The sequence below is a fragment of the Rhea americana genome, unplaced genomic scaffold (genome assembly GCF_003343005.1).
Source record: "Rhea americana isolate MKP2758 unplaced genomic scaffold, rheAme1 scaffold_162, whole genome shotgun sequence".
NCBI classification, from domain to species: domain Eukaryota; kingdom Metazoa; phylum Chordata; class Aves; order Rheiformes; family Rheidae; genus Rhea; species Rhea americana.
This window is the reverse complement of record NW_028185728.1, coordinates 599,881-618,145: the sequence shown is the minus strand read 5'-3', so window position 1 is coordinate 618,145 and position 18,265 is coordinate 599,881. Positions and strand designations below refer to the sequence as shown.

Sequence of the window (18,265 nt, the reverse complement as noted above, 5' to 3'; positions counted from 1 at the left end):
GTTCCCTAACATATCCAATGTTAAAGCAAAAAAAAAAGAAAGAGGCAAGAGACATTGAGACTTTTCTTTTTTGATTTATACTAAAATCTTTGCTGATTTGGGATAGATTTTGACAAGTCTTCACTAAGGCCCTGTCTTGATTATATATAACTGGTTAAAATCTGGACAGTCATCTGTGGTGGTAAAAATCTTTCACATTTGTTCATCAGTAATAATGTTCCCAGCGCGTTTTCTCTGTGCACTCTGGTGAATACTGCAAATCCCCTGGTAATGTTAACTTTCAAAAATGAGTTTGAAAGCTTTTATTGGCCACAGCTGTAAGTCAGAGTAGAACAGGATCTTTGACTCTCCCTCCCTTCCATTCCTCGCTCCAGCACTGAGATTATCGTCCGCTTTTCTCACGAGTGGCATTTCACCGCGGTGTCGCTGAGCGCTCAAAGTAGGTGCCCGTTGTTTCTGCACTGTGCCTGCTGCAAACCATCCGTGGCTTAAACTGCCTGGTTCTTGGTGCTGAGCCTGGGGACAGCACGGCCGTTAGCCAGGAACCTGTTGGCACGGCTCTTTGGTGTATTTGTGCACAGAGAAAACCTTTTTCCCATTTGTGTTGAAGCACAGAGCTGAGAGGTAGTGCTTGGACTTTAGGAGCTTATATAAATACTTAAARGAATAATTAATGACTCAGCTGAGAGAGCTTCGATCCAGAGCACTGAAAACTTGTGTTCCTGCTTCARCCACTTATCTCGGGGTACATTTTTGTAGTGATCCTGATCTGTAACCTAGCAGAGGAAGGACAAAGTACTTCTCTAGAAATTAGAAGGTTAGTCAGAAGCCTGTTGAAGATGTGGACCAGACCCTGAGCTGATATAATCGATGGCGCTGGTGACGCTCTGAAGTTGCCCCGTTCGGATCTTATTTTGCTCAGGCTGCTGGCAGAAGGTTCTGTCTCAAGGTAGCACTGACATCACTGGAGCTCACTAGAAGAAATGCTCGAAATCTTCCCAAACCAGCCAGATTACCAGTTTAAGGCWATGTACTCTTCAATTTATGGAGTTGACACAAATACTTTGGCCTGTCCAAGAAGAGAGGGGGAGGAAAGGATATCTTCCTTGCTTTTTTTTATTGCTTGCTTCTCAGGGCTTTTTTATTTGTTTTAGTTTTTAATTAGTTTTTTAGAAATGGATACATCTAATCAGTGGCTTTGGCCAGCTGTTGAGCCAACAAAACAGGAGATGTCTCTGAGCTTATAATGGAAAGTCAGAACTCTTGGTTTCTGTTGTAGCTTTAACTGTGCAGTTTACCTTTTAACAAATCCTCTGCCATCTGGGGGAGCTGTGAATCTGGGTGAGGGAGTGTTTGCAAATTTGTTCTGATGTCGTTTAAAGAAAGAGGATAGCAGAATGGAACCACTGAGTTGTTATTTTGCCTTCTGGCTGTATTTCTTTTTTTTGTTTGTTTGTTTTTTAGCAGATGAAAGTCTTTTGAGGGGTGTTACAACAGAATCAAGTATCTTTTTTCTTTTTTTTTTAACCTATGTCAGACTAATTTGAGTCTCCTCATTACTGTAGTTTGTCATTCGCTGTCTTTATTTTGGATTTTATTTTCTCTCAACACTCTGGGAAACTGAGGTCGTGGTGAAAAGGAGCAACTTGTCCAGGATCACACAGCAGGTAACGGCAAGAAAGTGAGCCCAGGTCCCAGGCTGCTTTCACAGAGTTGGGATAGCAAGCTGTAGTGCTTTCAAGCAAAGCTCTTTCTGAATTTGGCTAAGCAAGGCCGTTTTTTAGCCCAGTGCTGTCTTAACATTCAGTTTGAGAACATTTTCTTTTTTTTAATACTGCCTTCCCACCAGTGAATTTTGGCATTCTTGTTGCTTGAGGCATAGCTTGACCCTGACAGAGAAGAGACAGCGCTCATTTTTCTGCAATTGTCAGATTTTGCATTTGTTTATAATTACATGGCAGAAAGAGCAGTATTGTGCTAATATACCACGAGGCACCAAGTCCAGGAGCAACTGGAAACTTTTAAGTCATTGAGTGCACTGAAGGAAGTAAGATCACATGTAAGAGGAGACATGATCGTAGCTCTAGAAGCTGTATCATAATGCGCGTGGGAGCTAAATTAGTGTTGCACAGGTTCACTCTGACATTTCCTATCTTTTGAGCAGATGCAGTGTAACTATTTAAGGAACCTAAAATAGAGGCAGACATGGTATTTGATATAGCGTGCAAAGGCACAGTCCATGCCACAAAGCTCCCCTCCCACTTGAGCTTGAGGGATAGAAAGTACAGAAAAAACTTCACAGGGGAGAGAGAAAGTGGGACCATGAGAGAGAGAATTTAAGAGACCTGTGGTTTGTAGTTTAACGTCATTACCAATAGCAAGAGAATCTACAGTTACAGGACATATAATGAAACTTAAAAAAAAAAAAAATCAGTTTTATACTGTTTCTCTTTATCCCATGGTTTATGCTTTTACTCTGAAGGGCAGAAAATTCGTGGCTGGTGAAGCAAAACCAAAGAAGTAGCTGGCACAGAGAAGTAAATAGGATCATCTTTTCAATCAGCAGACACTAAGCGAGAGGAAAAGCAACTGCTTTTATTTCATTTTCTGATGCTGTCCATTCTTTCATGGCTGGTGTTAGAAATTCCCAGACAGGGTTTAGTTGGCAGTGTCGGCAGAAAGGCCCGTGGGCTTCAGCTTGTGCAGCCACGGGCTCTGAGCCTTTCTTAGAGTGTTGGATAGTTGGTACCTAGAGGGGATTAGCTTCAACCACCTGAACTTCTTTCTTGAAGACGGTTTAAGAAATTAGAGGTTCTTTGTTTGTACTGCGGAATTCGAAATGTTTCCCAGCTTCTGTGCCCAGACACATGCTGCCTGAATCCTAGCTGTGCGATGAGACTGTAGCCTGATGCCCCCAGCTCCCCTGCCTCTTGGTACTGTGGTCTCTGTGCAGAGGAGACCTGGGCCCTGGGGAGGGAGGGAGCTGCAGCATCCTCTAGGAGCCYGGCCACGGCCCCTCCAGGGCTACGCTGCCCTGCAGTGCAATCACTGCCTCAGACCTACAGTGTAGTGGCTTTCATCAGCACTTAAAGGAGCCACGGGGAGGGGAGAATGAATGCACACTTTTAGTATTGGCAAAGTCCTCTGTCTCTTGTTGACAAGTGTTATAAACAATAAACTGCATTGCAGTTGTACAGGTTATAATGCTGTGCTTGTCTCAAGATTACAGAGACTGGTGCTCTGTTTCTATGGCTTAGGTACCTCCCGAGGGGAAAAAATACAGCTTTCAGCATTCATTTGAACATAATTTATTCTCTCTGTTATACACAGGAACTTGATACAGCATTATAAACTACAGGAGATTTTGGCATAAGAGTTTATAAGGAGAGAGTAGGATGGTAACTGTGCCATATGTTATCGACAATGCTGTCACATACTAATAAGTTTCACAAAGTGAAACATTAGGACTTTAAGGATGCACTGTTTCAAATTCTGAATACCTGTTGGGGGGGCAAAGGGAGCAATATTCTAACAGAGAATACAATTTTTTTTTAATCACTAATACAATACACATAAAGAGAGGTGGCATGGAAGAAGCTGAGAAAGGGGTTGCTATGGACTGTACCAAGGTTAGGCTTCTGAAGGATGCTGAAAAACTTTCTGGTCCAAACCTCGTTCTCTCAAACGAAGTCCCAGGTGTGATCAGTGGGTGCAGGAATGTATTTAGGCCTATAAACAGACCCCTCTGAGCAATTCACTGGAGCATGTGGAGAACTTTGGTTAATTCCATAAAAGTTGGTAGGGTTGCCCAGGAGCTCAGAGCTCTAAGTAATGTTGGCTTGGTTTTATCAAGGTCACGGGACCTAGTGAATGATAAATACTCCTAAGTGGAGACCCTTTAGACTTGTATCCCCGTCGAGTAGCAGAGAGCCTCTCAGAAATGAGCTGCTATAAGCCTTGTTGATGCAGAATAAGGAGGGAGGATTGACAGGGTTTTAGAACAGGTTTAGGATGAGAAGAAATGCAGCTGAAAGCTTAGMTCTGGTGAAAGTGCTGTATGTGCTTCAAGTAATGTTTAGTTTGGATTTCCTTTTCAGTGGGCAGTGACTTCAGGGTGCTTTAATCTGGGGGTTCTAACCATGAAACCAACAGGCTGAAAATGATGAAATTTGGGCCCTTAAGCACAAACTCCTAAACTGCTTTTTCGCTCTGTAAGCTGAAGACTGCTTTCCTGAGTCACTTCTGCTTGCACCAGCAGTCACAACCTTTTCTTTCTTTTGTGCTATCCTGCTCTATGCTTCTGCCATGAATGTGCATGTCTCTCCATGAATATGCTATTGGGATCACTCCAGGTCTCTGCATCCTACCTGTGGATTTCCAGTTGGACTTCAAGGGGTTAGTTTTGGCCAAGAATTTCCCCGGTGACCTGGGACCAGCCATTCTGAGGCCCTGCTTATGCCAGAGGAATTAGTACCCATATTAGAGCAACTTGTCAGCACCGGCACTAGTAATGGTGTGAACGCTAGTGTGGACAGGCTCAGGTGTCTATCTCATCATGAAAATTTACAGAAAGCAGCTTTGCTCCATAGTCAGCAAACCGTAGTCAGGTGCTAATTATCCTAGTGYGGACTAACCCCAAGAGTCCCACGGTCTGCTCGCACCATACATTCATGAGCGCAAAGGTATGAACAGGAACCCCAGCGGAGGTTGCTGGCAGGGCGTTCCCTGTCTGAGGCAGCCAAGTCTTCCAGACATACCACAAAGCCCATCTAGTTTCTGAGGCTATGGATGCAGGAGGGAATTAAGGAAAGTAAGTATTTTGTGGGCATAGTGGGATGCTGGTGGCATTTCCTGCTGCGCAGACTGTATTGGTCTTTATGTTTTAAATGTCAGGGTACCTAGGATTTTAGATAGGCATATTAATTTGGATGTTATTAATCAGAGTAAGTATCAATAAGCAAAGCTGTTAAGAAATCTCTCCTCACTCATGCACATCAGGAACATTTTCCTCTTCAGCATGTGTTCTTCAGTTCCCCAGCAGTACAAGCAAATTGGAAAGTTCAGCTGTCATTTGGGGAAGGTCATAGATCACACTAGCAGCCTGAGTAATCCAAGAGGTTTTAAGTATCATAGCATTTAGTTTAAAGTGAAATTTGCTCTGACAGGGGTTGGCAGACCAATAGGAAAAAGAAATATTTGTGCTTGGAGAAGTGCATGTGTAGAGACCGCGAGTATAACTGATGGCTGGAAGTGATTTCAGTCTAAAAAAAACAAATCATTAAGAGAGTGCATAGGGGTAAAATACACAGTTCATATTTTAAAGGGTCTCAAAATGAACCAGCAACTGAGGTTAGCAGTACATAGTAATTAGCTGTGCTGTTCACTGTTTAACTCCATAAGCTCCAGGCGCGGTGGTAAACTTTGCACAAGACAACAGTAGTGCTTTGATTGTATGGTTAGCAAGCGCCAATGTCTCTGTGCACATGCAAGCTATTTAGTAAGACAAAGCTGCCTTAAATAACTCGCAGATTAAGGCAACTGGAGAAGTCATTTATCTGAGAGGTTCGTTGTGGTGGTGTGTGATCTGTATCAGTTATACAACTACAGGGATTGYGTGCATTCCTGTTAGGTATGTAGCTGAACAGCGCTGCCTAACAGGAGGAAAAAAATACCAGCTTGGGGACAAATGTGTTTACCTTGATTGCATAATCGTGTGTCCCTAACTTTGTTATTTAACAAATAATGCCAACAACCAAGGAGAAAGTTTTGAAGTTGATTGCTGGTATAAATCTAAAAACACATGGCACAAACCATGATTTCAGGCCAATCATTAGCCAGTGAGTGTTTACAGCCGAAGAACTACCATCTTTCCTGGCTGTACCCTTCTGCTGTTCTTGGCAGACGTGGCAAGGATTCAGCAGGACTCTGTTTCTAAACCCCCTGTCTCCACCTCCGTAAGTTGTGCTTGCAGAGTCATTGCCCTTGGCCTGCCAGCCTCATGAGTAAGCCAGACTTCAGTCCGCAGACGCGCGTTTGCTGTTTTGTTGCCCTACCCTCGGTTACCTCCTGCGCTCAAGAGCCTTTCCTTCAGGCGAGAGGACAAGCTTTTTGCTACAGCCTGCCAGCCCAAACAATCACAAAGGCAAAGCTGGTACATCTCAAGAGCACTAATGTGTAAATATGAAGCCARCTATTTTTTTGAAGCACGGATAGGCCTTCGTTTATTTATGAAAAATATTTAGATAGAGAGTGGTGATTTAATCAAGGTGTTTTAATGTAGTTTTGTGTTCTGATTGTGGTGGTTTTTTTTTTTTTTTAATTTAGTGTCCAAAGCAGTTATCAGCTGATCCATCTCTTCCAGTTTTCTTCAGGACACTAACATATGTCTAAACCATTTGGAAATAACTGATACTTCTCAAAGTTTAAACTCTAGGGATCTTTACCTAATTACTTACACATTTACAAAAATATATTAAAAAAAAAGATTTGCTGAGAAGGTAATTGAAACCATATTTTCCCCACTCTCTTTATCAATTTAAATACATTTAAAAGCTCTTTGAATGAGGATTACTAACCTGGAAGTAGCTGAGAAAACTGTTGGCAGTGATAGAGACCCATTGCCCCCTTGTGGCTCTCTGTTGTTATTACTCCTCACCCGAATGAAGATTTTAGTTTGGTAGTAGGTAATGGAGTGAACAGTGAGTTAAAAGGGGCCAAAAGAAGTTGAAACACTTCAGTATCAAGAGAGGCCACGCTAGCATGTAAAAACGAAGTCCTGCTTCAAGGTGGGTGTCTCAGGCTGCGGCATTTGGTTTGTCCCTCTCTACTGCAGTAAACCTGAGGCTTTTAGACCCATCTCCCTGGTTAGCCAACCCACGTGGCCCCTGGTAGCCTGACTTGCKGCCAGCAGCCTCCCGGCTTTGTGGTCTCTCGGCCGCACCTACAACATCTTCCAGGAATGAATTTTTGGTAGTGCTGTGAACAGTTAACGGTGATACAAGGAGCCCCTAGAAATAAAAACAACTTATCCACAGCTAATGTTGTTTTAGTCGCAGGAAAAAAAAACTCTGGAAGATAAACACAGAAAAGTATTTTCTGTTAAAATATCTTCTCGTTATAAATCAACTGCAGACATTTTGAGGAATTTTTTGAAGGAAACAATAGAATTCCTGAGTTTAAAGGTAGACTTACAGGGTCCTGTTTCTCTGCTGTTACCCRGTGTTACACATAGGAGGTATTACTGGCAACTGGGAATTTGTAGTAGCATGACAAAACTGGGCTCTGAACCTCCTTAAATCCCACTATGGCATGCTTTAGTATGTTGTTAACTCCTGATATTATCGGTGCTGGAAGAACTCCTTAAAAAAAAAAAAAAAAAAGGCCTTGTTTAAAGGAGTTACTCACCTTTCTCATTTTCTGAAGTCCCAAACAAATTAGTCAGCTTCTTCCTAGGTCCTTGTTGGCTTGTTTAGAAGAGCTTTGTGGCCTTTATTCATAAAGCTTACCTAAGGGCAGCCCATGTGAGATCTGTCTGTCTAATCTTTTRCATGCTGCAAACCAGTCACAGGAACAGAAGCGGGGGACCGTGCCCTGGTTAAGGTGAGTGAAGGCTGTGGTAAAGTTGGAAAGCAGGATTTGACATTTCTGGAGACAAAAAGCAATAGATATAGAGAAAGTAACACTGAGGACTTCTCTTAATTCCTTTTGGAAGGAGCCTTCTAAAGTTTCAAGGCTGCTAATGAGAAAGATGTCATTTGCCAGGTACAAATGAGGGACCTAGAGCAGAAAGCAGCCTCAGTGGTTACTAGCTCATTTCATAAAGTGTGTGGAAAAGTGTAATAGGACTTTGTAGTGGATGTGGGAAGGAATTGGGGGCAAGAGGAAGGTGTAGAGCCAAAAGTATGTTCATATAGCTTTGTATACATAGCAGACAGGAAACTATATGGTGCACCACTGCTACTCAGCTTCTCTTTGCCGTGCTGAAGGAACTGGTTGGTGTTTAAGGTCAGACTGATGGCTCTGTGTACAAGTTGTGAGATGGGGCACTGCCAGTTCAGAAGCAGGCAGGCAGACATGAAAATAGCAAGGTGCTTTCAGGACACCGCGTTCCTCCGGAAACATTCAGGTGAAACAATGATTTTCTCTGCAGCTTGGCTTRTTGGTTGTATTTCCTCTCCCTCGGAAGGCAAATCAGCCTCAGGCTTTTGACATTCATATGATTATCAGAATGTCCCATAAGTGAACTAGTTTTCTGAAGAAACAGGCACAAAGGATGGTCTTCGAGGACCTCATGGAAGCATAATCCTAGGAAAGGATCTTTTCAAGGACAGAGTTCTGGACATGGTCCCCACCACTTCAACTGGTCCCGTGCTGTCCAAGCGATTTAGYTCAGCTGGTTAGAGCATGGTGCTGCTAATGCCAAGGTCACGGGTTCAGTCCCCGTATGGGCTATGCTGAGGGTTAGACTAGATGATCTCCAGAGGTCTCTTCCAACCTTACCATTCTATGATATCTATGATTCAGCAGTGCCAGCTTTTTGCTGAGCCAGGGCCTGTGGCCCACCCGTTGTACGTGTTCCTATATGGGTCATTCTTTCCCAGGCCCTGACTCTTGCATAACCCATGTTCCATATGTATAATYGGCAATAATGAGGTTCGGCTTCTCCCCACTCTAAAAGCACTTTGGTTGTTTGTGTTTTGACAGTGTTCAGCAGGGAAGTTCAGCTCCTTTCAATGCATCTCTAATCAGACAATAAATTAGAAGCCTTTTCCATTTGTCCTTCTACTGAAATGGAAGTTTAAAAGTGACATAACTCTGAATAGGCAATAATCCAGTATCTTAGGCAATATTCATTTTTTCTCTACCTCCTGCATGAAAGTTATTGYTGTGCATGAAATACGTGCCACTTTTCTCCATGCAGTTTTTGTGCTTTAGTATGTAATTCATTGCTGTAGGACACTTCAGATGTAGAAGATGCTGTTCTATGTGAAAAATGAATTATTCTGTCTCATTAGAACATGGCCTTTTAGTATGTGATGAATTCTTTCTGCCAGTTGGCTTGTCATCCTTTTATCCCATCAGAAACACTGTGTCCTTTACTGAACTATGTCGTGGTGCCAGATATTCTCATGCTCTCATTTCCAGTTGGTGCTTTCCTAGGGGCTTTAGAAATGTACTGTCTATCTTTTAGAAGGAAATTAGACTCTTCAGATGTGCTGTGTAGGGCTGTTACCAGTGGACTTCGCAATGAGCATACTTGAAGTCTTCCTTGAAAGATAYGTTAACTTTAATCTATAGGTAGAGACACTGAGTCAAAGAAGCAAAGTGCTTTGCCAGTGAATGCACAACAGGGTAGAAAATGAAAGTTCTGTCTCCTCTGGGATTCCTATTTGACCTGAAAGTTGAAAGCAGCTCACAAAAAGCTCATTAATCCCACAATGCCAACTCACCACTTCCTCACTTGTTGCATTTAACTAAAAATAGCCAACAATTCATGCAGTGATTTTTGTAGGCCTGCTGATCCTACACAGGAATTGTGCTGATTTTCTCTGCAGTGTTTCCTTTTTACCAAAGCAAGAGGGAAGACAAAGCAGTACTGTCCAGAAAGGGATTATGGCTTGCAAAGTTGCCTCTTAAAATGTCTCCACAGCAGGAAAAGTTTGAGAAACCAGCATTAGCACACCTTCCTAACAGTACAAAACCCTCCAGCTTCTCTCTCTTTTGTTTTTACAGCATTGGAGTGGATGGATTTGGTCAGTCCTCTGGGGTTCCTGGCCGGCCTGCGACTGCGTATGGATACCGCCCAGATGAACCTTACTACTACAGCTATGGAGCACGATAAAGCAGCCCCCTTCACAGTCCGAGACGCTGCCTCCTGCCCCTGGAGGAACCAGCCTGTGTGTGGCTGGCCGTAGRTGCATCCTGTGGTAGTGCATGACTGTACCACGATGAGTCCATCATTAAGTATCCTTTGGCATGTGTAGCTCCAGAAAAACCTAGCCTTTCTGGGTCCAGTGTTTTAGTGACTGTGTTTGCTCCTTAGTTGCTCTTTATTATCATTTTTGTACAGTATTTGCTCTGTGACTTGAAAGCAAGTATGGGAAAGCTACTAGACTGGAAAGTGTCACATTATGTATATTATGCTACTAATTTAATTTCTATTAAATATAAAAACCTACATTGTCAGTAGTGGTTAATGTGTTTCTAACACATTTCTAAATGATGTTCACTTGAATATAAGGAAAAACTTCTTTACTGTGAGAGGGACAGAGCACTGGAACAGGTTGCCCAGAGAGRTTGTGGAGTCTCCTCCTCTGGAGGTATTCAAAACCTGCCAACGTGCTCTAGGTGACCGTGCTTGAGCAGGGGGGTTGGACTAGATGATCTCTGGAGGTCCCTTCCAACCTCAACCATTCTGTGATTCTTTTGTTTTACAAGGCATTTAAAAGCAGTGCTTCATGTGAARTGTATTTAGCATGGACTGTTTCCCTTTAACATTTCAGTAACAGGAACACTGTTAAGCCACAGCATCTCCTGGCACTGCCTTGGCACCCAGTTACCAAAGTTCAGTCCTGGGTGTGAAGGCTTTAGCAATGGAAAGATGGCACAGATTCGCTTTTCTTGGGCTTCAAACACTTACAGTTTAGCTTAAACACTTGAAAACACTTAAAATTAGAAACTAAACTACAAAAGAATACCTTTACCATAAACTGTTTATTATTAATAGAATTCCTGTGGGCTGAGAGAAGACAGTCACAAACATAATGAGAACTAGCAAGAGAAAAACACTGTGACTTGGTTCAGAATCCAGATGCAGAGTTTTCCCCCTCACTTTCCCATGCTAAAATACAAATGCATCCTGTCCTGGTAGTACACAGGGTTTAAGCTGGACTGAAGCACAGATCATAGCTCACTAACTGAGCAGCAGAAACACTCCAAGACACCTTCACTTTGGATTTATGCTCGCAATGTCTAGGATTGCATTAAGCCATGTTTTGAAACATGCTTGCATGCAAGCAGAGTTTAGGCTAAAGCTATTCTTAAATCTCATACTCCCATTCGTAATAGATACAAGAAGGCATACAGACAGATGCCCTTTTTAGACAGAGCTATCAAGATAACAATTTTAGTAGTAGCTCACTTTTTAAACCAAAAGCTACTCCCAACTCATGATGAAAGGCTATTAATTTGCAGTATTGTTCCCCTCCTCTTTTCTACCTCATTTCTGGTTTGTACTGAAAATTAACTTGAATCAGGGGCTGTTACTACTAAAACAATAGCCARTAATCCCTTAAGACTAGTGTATATGCTAAGAAGGTGATCTTCAAAGGCATAGAGGTGTTTAGGAAGTTGACACGGTATTGTTCTTATGCCTTAAAAATATCTTTGAAGTCAAGATTCGTTAAGACTTCGCCTTATCTTTTAAAAGCACACAGGTTTGTTAATATGCACTATTACTCATCATGTTTCATTCTGCATGACTGGAAAAGCTTCCAAAATTAGCCATGGTAGTTCTTATCAGTTTTTAGCCTCCTCCCTGTGCTGGCTTCCCTTACTGGAGGTGGATGGAAGAACAGCATTGCCAAGATTGTAACTATTTTTTTTAAACAGTTTTTAATGAATTCTTATGCAATTTATTAGAAAACTTAAGATTTCTGTAGAAACATGAAGAATTGCAGAAAACCTGAATTACAGAAAATTCAGAACATGAACCTGAAAAACAGAAAATTACAAAAACAACAACAAAAAAAAAACAAAAACTGTTGGGGTTCCAGTATCATCCCTTTCAAACTCTTTCCACTCCTTTGAGCCCACGCTTTATCTGCCCAGCAGTTGTGCTACATTTAATCAACAAAATTCAGCTACCTTATAGTTACAGCTGTGACAGAAATAACTCAAACTGCACATTCACACTCGGACTTTTCTTTTTGAGACTGGCACTCACAGTCTCTTCCAGAAAATTAGCATGAAGTTATTTAAAGCRGTTGCCCTCCTTTTGGGATGTGTTTTGGAAAAAACAAAAGCAAAACAAAAAGAAACCCAAGTGGGTCCTTAGAGTATATGCAAACTATCAATGAAACTAAAGGAGCCTTTAATTGGAAGCTTCAGGTTAAAGAGAAACTAGAGCTGCGCTTCAGCAAAGTGTCTGTAACTATAATATATTTGTGACCATGCTGAGAATAAATGGCAATGGAAAAATCCTGGCTGCATTTTTAGTATTCAATGTTAAGAGTTTATGAGAAAAGAATAAAAGATCAAGTATTTGTAGCTTTGCCTGGCAACAGCTAAAAGAACATCATTTATCTGCAAGCAGAGCTTGGTAAAATTATTCAGCATTTAGTAGCCTGAGGACAGAGCCTGCTAGCCAGGATGAAAACCAGCTGTGCCACTATAGTCTCTAAGGCAAGGGAGAGGCTGATTTTCTCTTTAATTACAGTTCCTGAGCCAGAAAGGGGGGGAAGATATGAGCACATACACTTTTCAATCTATAGCACATTTCCTGTGGGTGTCAGAGGGAGACTGGAGACTCTGACCTGTAGGGTAACCTTTTAATTATCTGTATTTATGGATTCAGTCCCTGAGTATTGTATCCTGCATRAAATGGGGCGAGAAGGGATCTGCTTTCTTTTAACAACTTTGACTGCTTTGGCACTTTACTCCTCTTCCTTGTTTCTCTGCGTGACTTTATACTGCTCCTCTTTTCTTTTCCTACAGCAGCAGTCCCTAACCATCCCGGAACTGTCCTCTTTCCCAGTCTGCTAATTAATTAAAGATAGTGGTTATGCAGGTGTTTCAGATCTAATTAGGGTGTAAAGTTAATAGCATGATTAAGTAAGTATAGGCTACGAAGTTCATACCTCTGTTAGCTATTGTTCAGGCTTTCTGTAGATGTACACCCTGCTGTCAGTGAGCTTTATACTTAATGCACCGTTCTAAAAGCTTATTTTAATTTATTATTTGTATCACATTGGTATATAGGAGTTTACTATGGCAACACAGAGGGGGAAAAAAAACAAAGCAAACAAATATCCTTGTCCCAGAYAGCTTATGAAGGACCTGTCTTTCAATGCTGATGTATTGGTGGAGCTGTCTGATAACAATTTCACATGTGTCTTTCATTCTGAGAAATTCATGTTTCTGTTGAATTTAATCCAGAGTGGATTAAACCAACAAGAACAAGATGCATCTTACTCTGGAATAAGCAGAAAAACGCTGTTTAGATGGAACAGATTTCAAGTCCCTCTGACAGGTTCTTTAAGGAATTCCTGTAATGCAGCACTGATGAACTAAAGTGTCTACCCTCAAGGGGCAAAGGCAACCTGCTTTGTTTCCTGCTAAAAAGCTGCCCTCAGAAGAACCCTCTTTGCTGCTGCTCGGGAGCACCAAAGTGCTGCTGTCATACATGGATTATTTTGGTAAAGATCCTAAACATAGCTGTCTGCTAGAAGGGAAGTAGGCCCTCTTCTGCACCTCTCCCCAGATCTGCCTATTACCAATGTAGACATGATCAACTTCCTTTTACCCTCTCCTTAATCTGTGGTTCAAGGCCCCAGATGAGTAAACAGCACCAACTTTCAATTCCTCTCGTTATCATTCTCAAGAAAAGTAAAATACAGCGAAGCTGATTTTTTAGTGCAACTTCTGCTCCAACTGACAGAACTTATAAGTTGTCATGACCTGCTCGTTTTTGTTTTGTGATGTTCAGGAGAGAACACTAAGGGAACAAGAGAGGTACTGGAGCTGTCTGCCGGCACAAGCTGCRGAAGACGACACTGCATGTAGCTGACATTTAGAAGGTGACATTTGCAAACAGCCAGTCTAGAAATGTACTTGAGTGAGCATGTGGATTTTTCTGGAGTTGGTATGTAAGACAGCATATTGTTTTGGGCTGCTTTTGCAGCCTCTTGTCTCCCAAAACAAAAAGAAACCTGTTTATTAAGAAATGAGTACTGTAGAAACACCSTTGGCAGCAGCAGGCTAGTGTAATGTAGTTGTATCTAACACGATTATGTGGCAGGAGGAAATCACTGGGAGAGATGTCAGCTGCAGTTCAGGTTGCTGCTGGGAGCGWCACCCCCACCTTATTTCTGCCTTCTGCCTCTTCCAAAGGCCTAGTGGTCTGGGAAATGAAAGGCTAGGAAATATTCCTGCTGATGCAGACAGCAGAGACTGCTGGACACTACTACTAAACTGTCCTTTTAGACCACAGAGGCTCTGCTCTGTGTAGGTGTTCTCTTTGCCCCAGCCTCTTCTACAGTCACTAGTTCACTGTCTCTCCAACTGTGCCAATCTCTTCTTTCCCAAATGACTTAAATAACCAGTTACAAAACCTAACACGGCAATTGGTAAAAGCTCAGCAGTCCTGCCAGTTCTGTTCCCTCTTTTCTTCTTCTACCCTTGAAAGAGAAGGAAGGGAGTACACGCCTCCCTAATGAGGTCCTAAATTATTCTCTGGAGGTGCCTACATTGGCTGTCTTTGCASCTAGGGTCTTTCCTTAGGAAAGGCAAGTTGTAAGTATTGAAGAACAGAAACTAGCTCTTGTGTTTGTACAGCACCTAGRACAGTAGGACCCTGATCAGAGTGAGCTCCTTGGTACCACTTCAGCTGGTATGAAACAAGGTACTCACATGGGGAAATAGATAAAGGGAGGGAGTGCATCTCAGCAGATCACTGGCAACTCAGCGAACTGAATATGCCATGAAGGACCCAGAGCAGTCAGCAGCCAAGGTTTGTGATTTCCTGAAAGCCACACGAGTTACACCACTGCCTGAGCCTGTTGCCAGAGCTACGTGCTGTAAGCAGAAATCAGTCACTGCTTATTGTTAAGAGCTTTCTGTCCTCTCCCTGCAGTTGTCCACATCATCCAATCTTCTATTTCTCTTTCCTCCCTCCCCCTAACATCTGCCCYGATTGTAGACCTGGAGGCCAGTGTTTTCTAACATGGTTACCTCAAATTCAGGTACATAAATCCCTGCTTAGGCCCCTGAATAAACTTCATGGTTTCTCTGCTGAGGAATGTATACCGTTCCCCTTATTTTGCATTTTGAGGTCAGGGTCTTTTGGCATCACTATTTGTCCCATTTGGGCCAAAGACTTATGATGCTTCCTAGCTTTGAAGGAGGGAGATGAGGTACTTGAACTTCATTTTAGGTTCTGTTCCTGTGTTCATTATGTCACCTCATAGTATGTGACATACTACACCTCATATACTACATGGGGACCTGTCCTGCTTTCCTGTACCCTCCTTCTCCCACCATCTTCCTGCGTGATTTAAAAAGACCCAGATCATCCAGCTGCCAATACCTCCATCTGCCAGAGGTGCAGATTCCTCTATAGCATGGTGCCCCACTGTTAACTCTGATAGGCCAGCTTACAGACTTCCCAGCGCCCASTACTGCTAGAAAATCTTCCTCTCTGCATACCCAAGCAGATCATAAAGCTCAGCTGAGTAGAGTTTGGGTGAAGATCTAAGGGGATCCTTTTTTCTGTCCAGATACCTGTGGGTTTGTTGTATCAAAGGGACTCTAGCATAAATGAGTTACTGGCCAGCAAATAAGCTTCTCTTGGAGTATCTACAGTGTCCATGCTCTGGGCATGAACTGGAAAGCTTTGCCTGAAACRGAGGGGAAAAAATGTGTATCTACGAAGTTCGTGCCAGATTTGACAGCACAAAATTTAATGTATGCTAAACTGGTTGAGTTTAGTTACTAAAGCAAGCCAAGGAGTTAGCACAGTTTAGACCACCTTTGTTACACACACTGCCATTGCCATTAAATCCTTGTCTAGACAAGGCCATGGGTATGGGGTGTGCTGTTGGGCCCAACTCGCTCTAAATGTTAGGTTCAAAATGATTGAGCAAACCACATCCTAATGCCCTGGCGCTGCATGAAACTGGAATAACATTGGTGATATGAAAATAGTGTGTGAAAAGTCCAGACCTCCCACTGCACTATAGTAATTCCTTTCAGTGTTCATTCTGCTGTCCAAAATACTCACGTGAAATCTCTCCCTGGAGTCACTTTACTCTGCAGCATAGAGAGCAATTAGTTTTAATGGCATTAAATAGATCTCCTTATGATGCACAAGTTACACCACCAAAGCAAATGAGCAGGGCTTGGGGCAATAGTGTGGGGCGATCTGTTAGACAGACCACCTGCCTTGCATATGTAGTTTTCACCCAGTCACCCACCCTTTATTTACGCTAGTCAAGAAGCTATTGCTAGATTCCCTGCAGCACTGGTGTGGGGGCTGAAAAACGCCCTGAAGGGGAAATTGGGGAAGGAAATTAGCTCACCAAATGCATTTGGGAGGGAGGAGGCAGTCGTACCTTAGAAGGCGGGAGACACCTATTCCCCATAAATCACACACACAGCTCATTTGTACAGAGCAGAGGAGGGTTCAAGTGAAGGGTCCCACTTGCCCATGATACTTGAGGCACAGAGCAGTAGAAATCAAGCAGAGGACAGGACTGGCYAGGGGACAGCCCAGCCAGCGATGAAGGGTCTGGATCACAGTGCAGCCAGAAACCTCAGGGGCTGATCAAAGCATATGTTATACACTGGGATTTGTCTTTCATTGGCTACAGTTCAAACCACAACCTTGAATTTTTAACTTCCCCAAGCTGAATCAGACCGAACAAACTAAAAATCGTAACAGCTTCAGCATAGCTGGTAAGTGCCTCTAGTAAAGSGAAATTTTCCAGTAGCAAAGGGCTATTCTGTCCAGCAGTCAGAGGTATGCTGAGAAGCAGTGACTTGAAGCTGAAGCCAGCCGAAGCTGAAGTGGAAATAGAGCTTGAACTGCTTGAGTAACTAAGCTGTGCAACAGCTTAGCAAAGAAGAGATGGATTCTCCATCACCTAAGTACTTGGTGTGATACTGTCTCTATATAAGGCATGGTCCCATATAGAAATCATGGTCTTGGTGAAGGAATCAGTGAGAGGGACTCCAAGTGTCCTGTTGTGCAGGAAGATAGAGTATTACATTGCAGCATCCCTCCTGGCCTTCATATCCCCAAGAGAAGAGTTCTGTGCACATGATCTCATAAACAGCTTCCTCAGCATCCTTGGCCGTACGCAGAGCAGCCAGATCATGCAACCAGAACAGAGAAGTTGAGGAGGAAACAGCCAAAGGGGAGAGGGAGAGGAAGAGATCCAGTCGCTTCCTGAGGAGATAGAAAAAGGCAGGGTGAAAAAAGCAGGGTGCGGAAAGGTTCTGACCTTTGGAAGAGAGAAATGTAACCAGTACAACCAGAACTACCATGTTTCCTTTTTATCTTGAAGGCAGGGAGGACCATACACCACAGCTTGTAGCCTTTTGCTTACCAAGCCAATACCTCTTTTAACAAGCATAGCACGGGACTGCCCCTTTCGTTTGCATATGCCCAGCCTCACGGGGCCCTTCTTACCGACACAGGCCCAGGACCAAACAGAGCAGATACTGGGGCGCTGCAGTACAGGAAAGCACCACATTTAGCCACCAAGCACCGATGATGCTATTGGATCCATGTCTTTTGCACCCAGAATATCAGCAAAACAGAAGAGGCCCTCGCTCCGTGAACAGTCCTTCGCTAATAACAAACTCAGGTGACTTTGTCAGCTTTTGCACCCAGGCAAATTCACAAGCTGCTCAGATCGCCCCACGTGCTCCAGCCAGGCCGCAGCACTGTCGCTTCTGAGCTCCGGTGTGCTCAGCAGAGAAAACAGCTGCCAAAGTCAACAGCTCCCCCCATATCCGTTGTCCAGACATTGCTCTTTTCCCTCCAAACATCCCCGTGGAGCATCTCCTTCCCTGGGAAAAGAGCAGCCCTGCTGCATCTCGGCCTCCCGTGGAAAAGCAGAGGCCCGAGTTCGGTCTGAGGTCAGTGCGTTGTCCCAGGCCTCCTGTGGGGCTTTTAGGGCCGAGGGGACCGTTCGTGTCCGCAGCAGCAACGGCTCAGGAGGCCTCGGGGCAACGTGCGGCAGAGAGCGGGCTCCAGACGAGGCTGGCTCGCTCGCCCCGCAGGCTTCAAGGGGGAGACCCTCATCTTGGTGCAGGGTTGTCGCGGAGAGGTGAAGACTGACCCCGGCGGGGGGCCGAGAGGGGACAAGCGGGRGCCGAAGCACCAGAGGGAAGGAGCGCCAGGAGGACGGCTGCACGGCGCCACGGTGCCCGCTCCAGCAGGTCAGTGCGATCGCTGCGTGTCCGCGCGGGGCCCTGCAAGGCACCCAGGCTGCGAAACGAGGACCGGGGAGGAAAACCCTGCCCCTGCCCCTGCCCCTGCCCC

At 43.8% G+C, this 18,265-nt stretch overlaps 2 protein-coding genes across 3 annotated transcripts in view; both read left to right on the top strand.

Moving 5' to 3' along the window:
* Positions 1–10,177, top strand: part of KIFAP3 (kinesin associated protein 3) — a 71,242-nt gene extending 61,065 nt beyond the window's left edge. For both annotated transcript variants that reach the window (XM_085300221.1, XM_085300220.1), the window contains one exon: positions 9,733–10,177. In XM_085300221.1, the coding sequence (XP_085156347.1) occupies positions 9,733–9,841 (109 nt within the window). In that variant the 3' untranslated portion in view covers positions 9,842–10,177. The remainder of the gene's footprint in view (positions 1–9,732) is intronic.
* A 7,950-nt stretch (positions 10,178–18,127) lies between these two features.
* Positions 18,128–18,265, top strand: part of SCYL3 (SCY1 like pseudokinase 3) — a 19,906-nt gene continuing 19,768 nt past the window's right edge. Inside the window, exon 1 of the mRNA XM_085300218.1 lies at positions 18,128–18,162. The gene's annotated coding sequence lies outside the window, so the exon portion shown is untranslated. The remainder of the gene's footprint in view (positions 18,163–18,265) is intronic.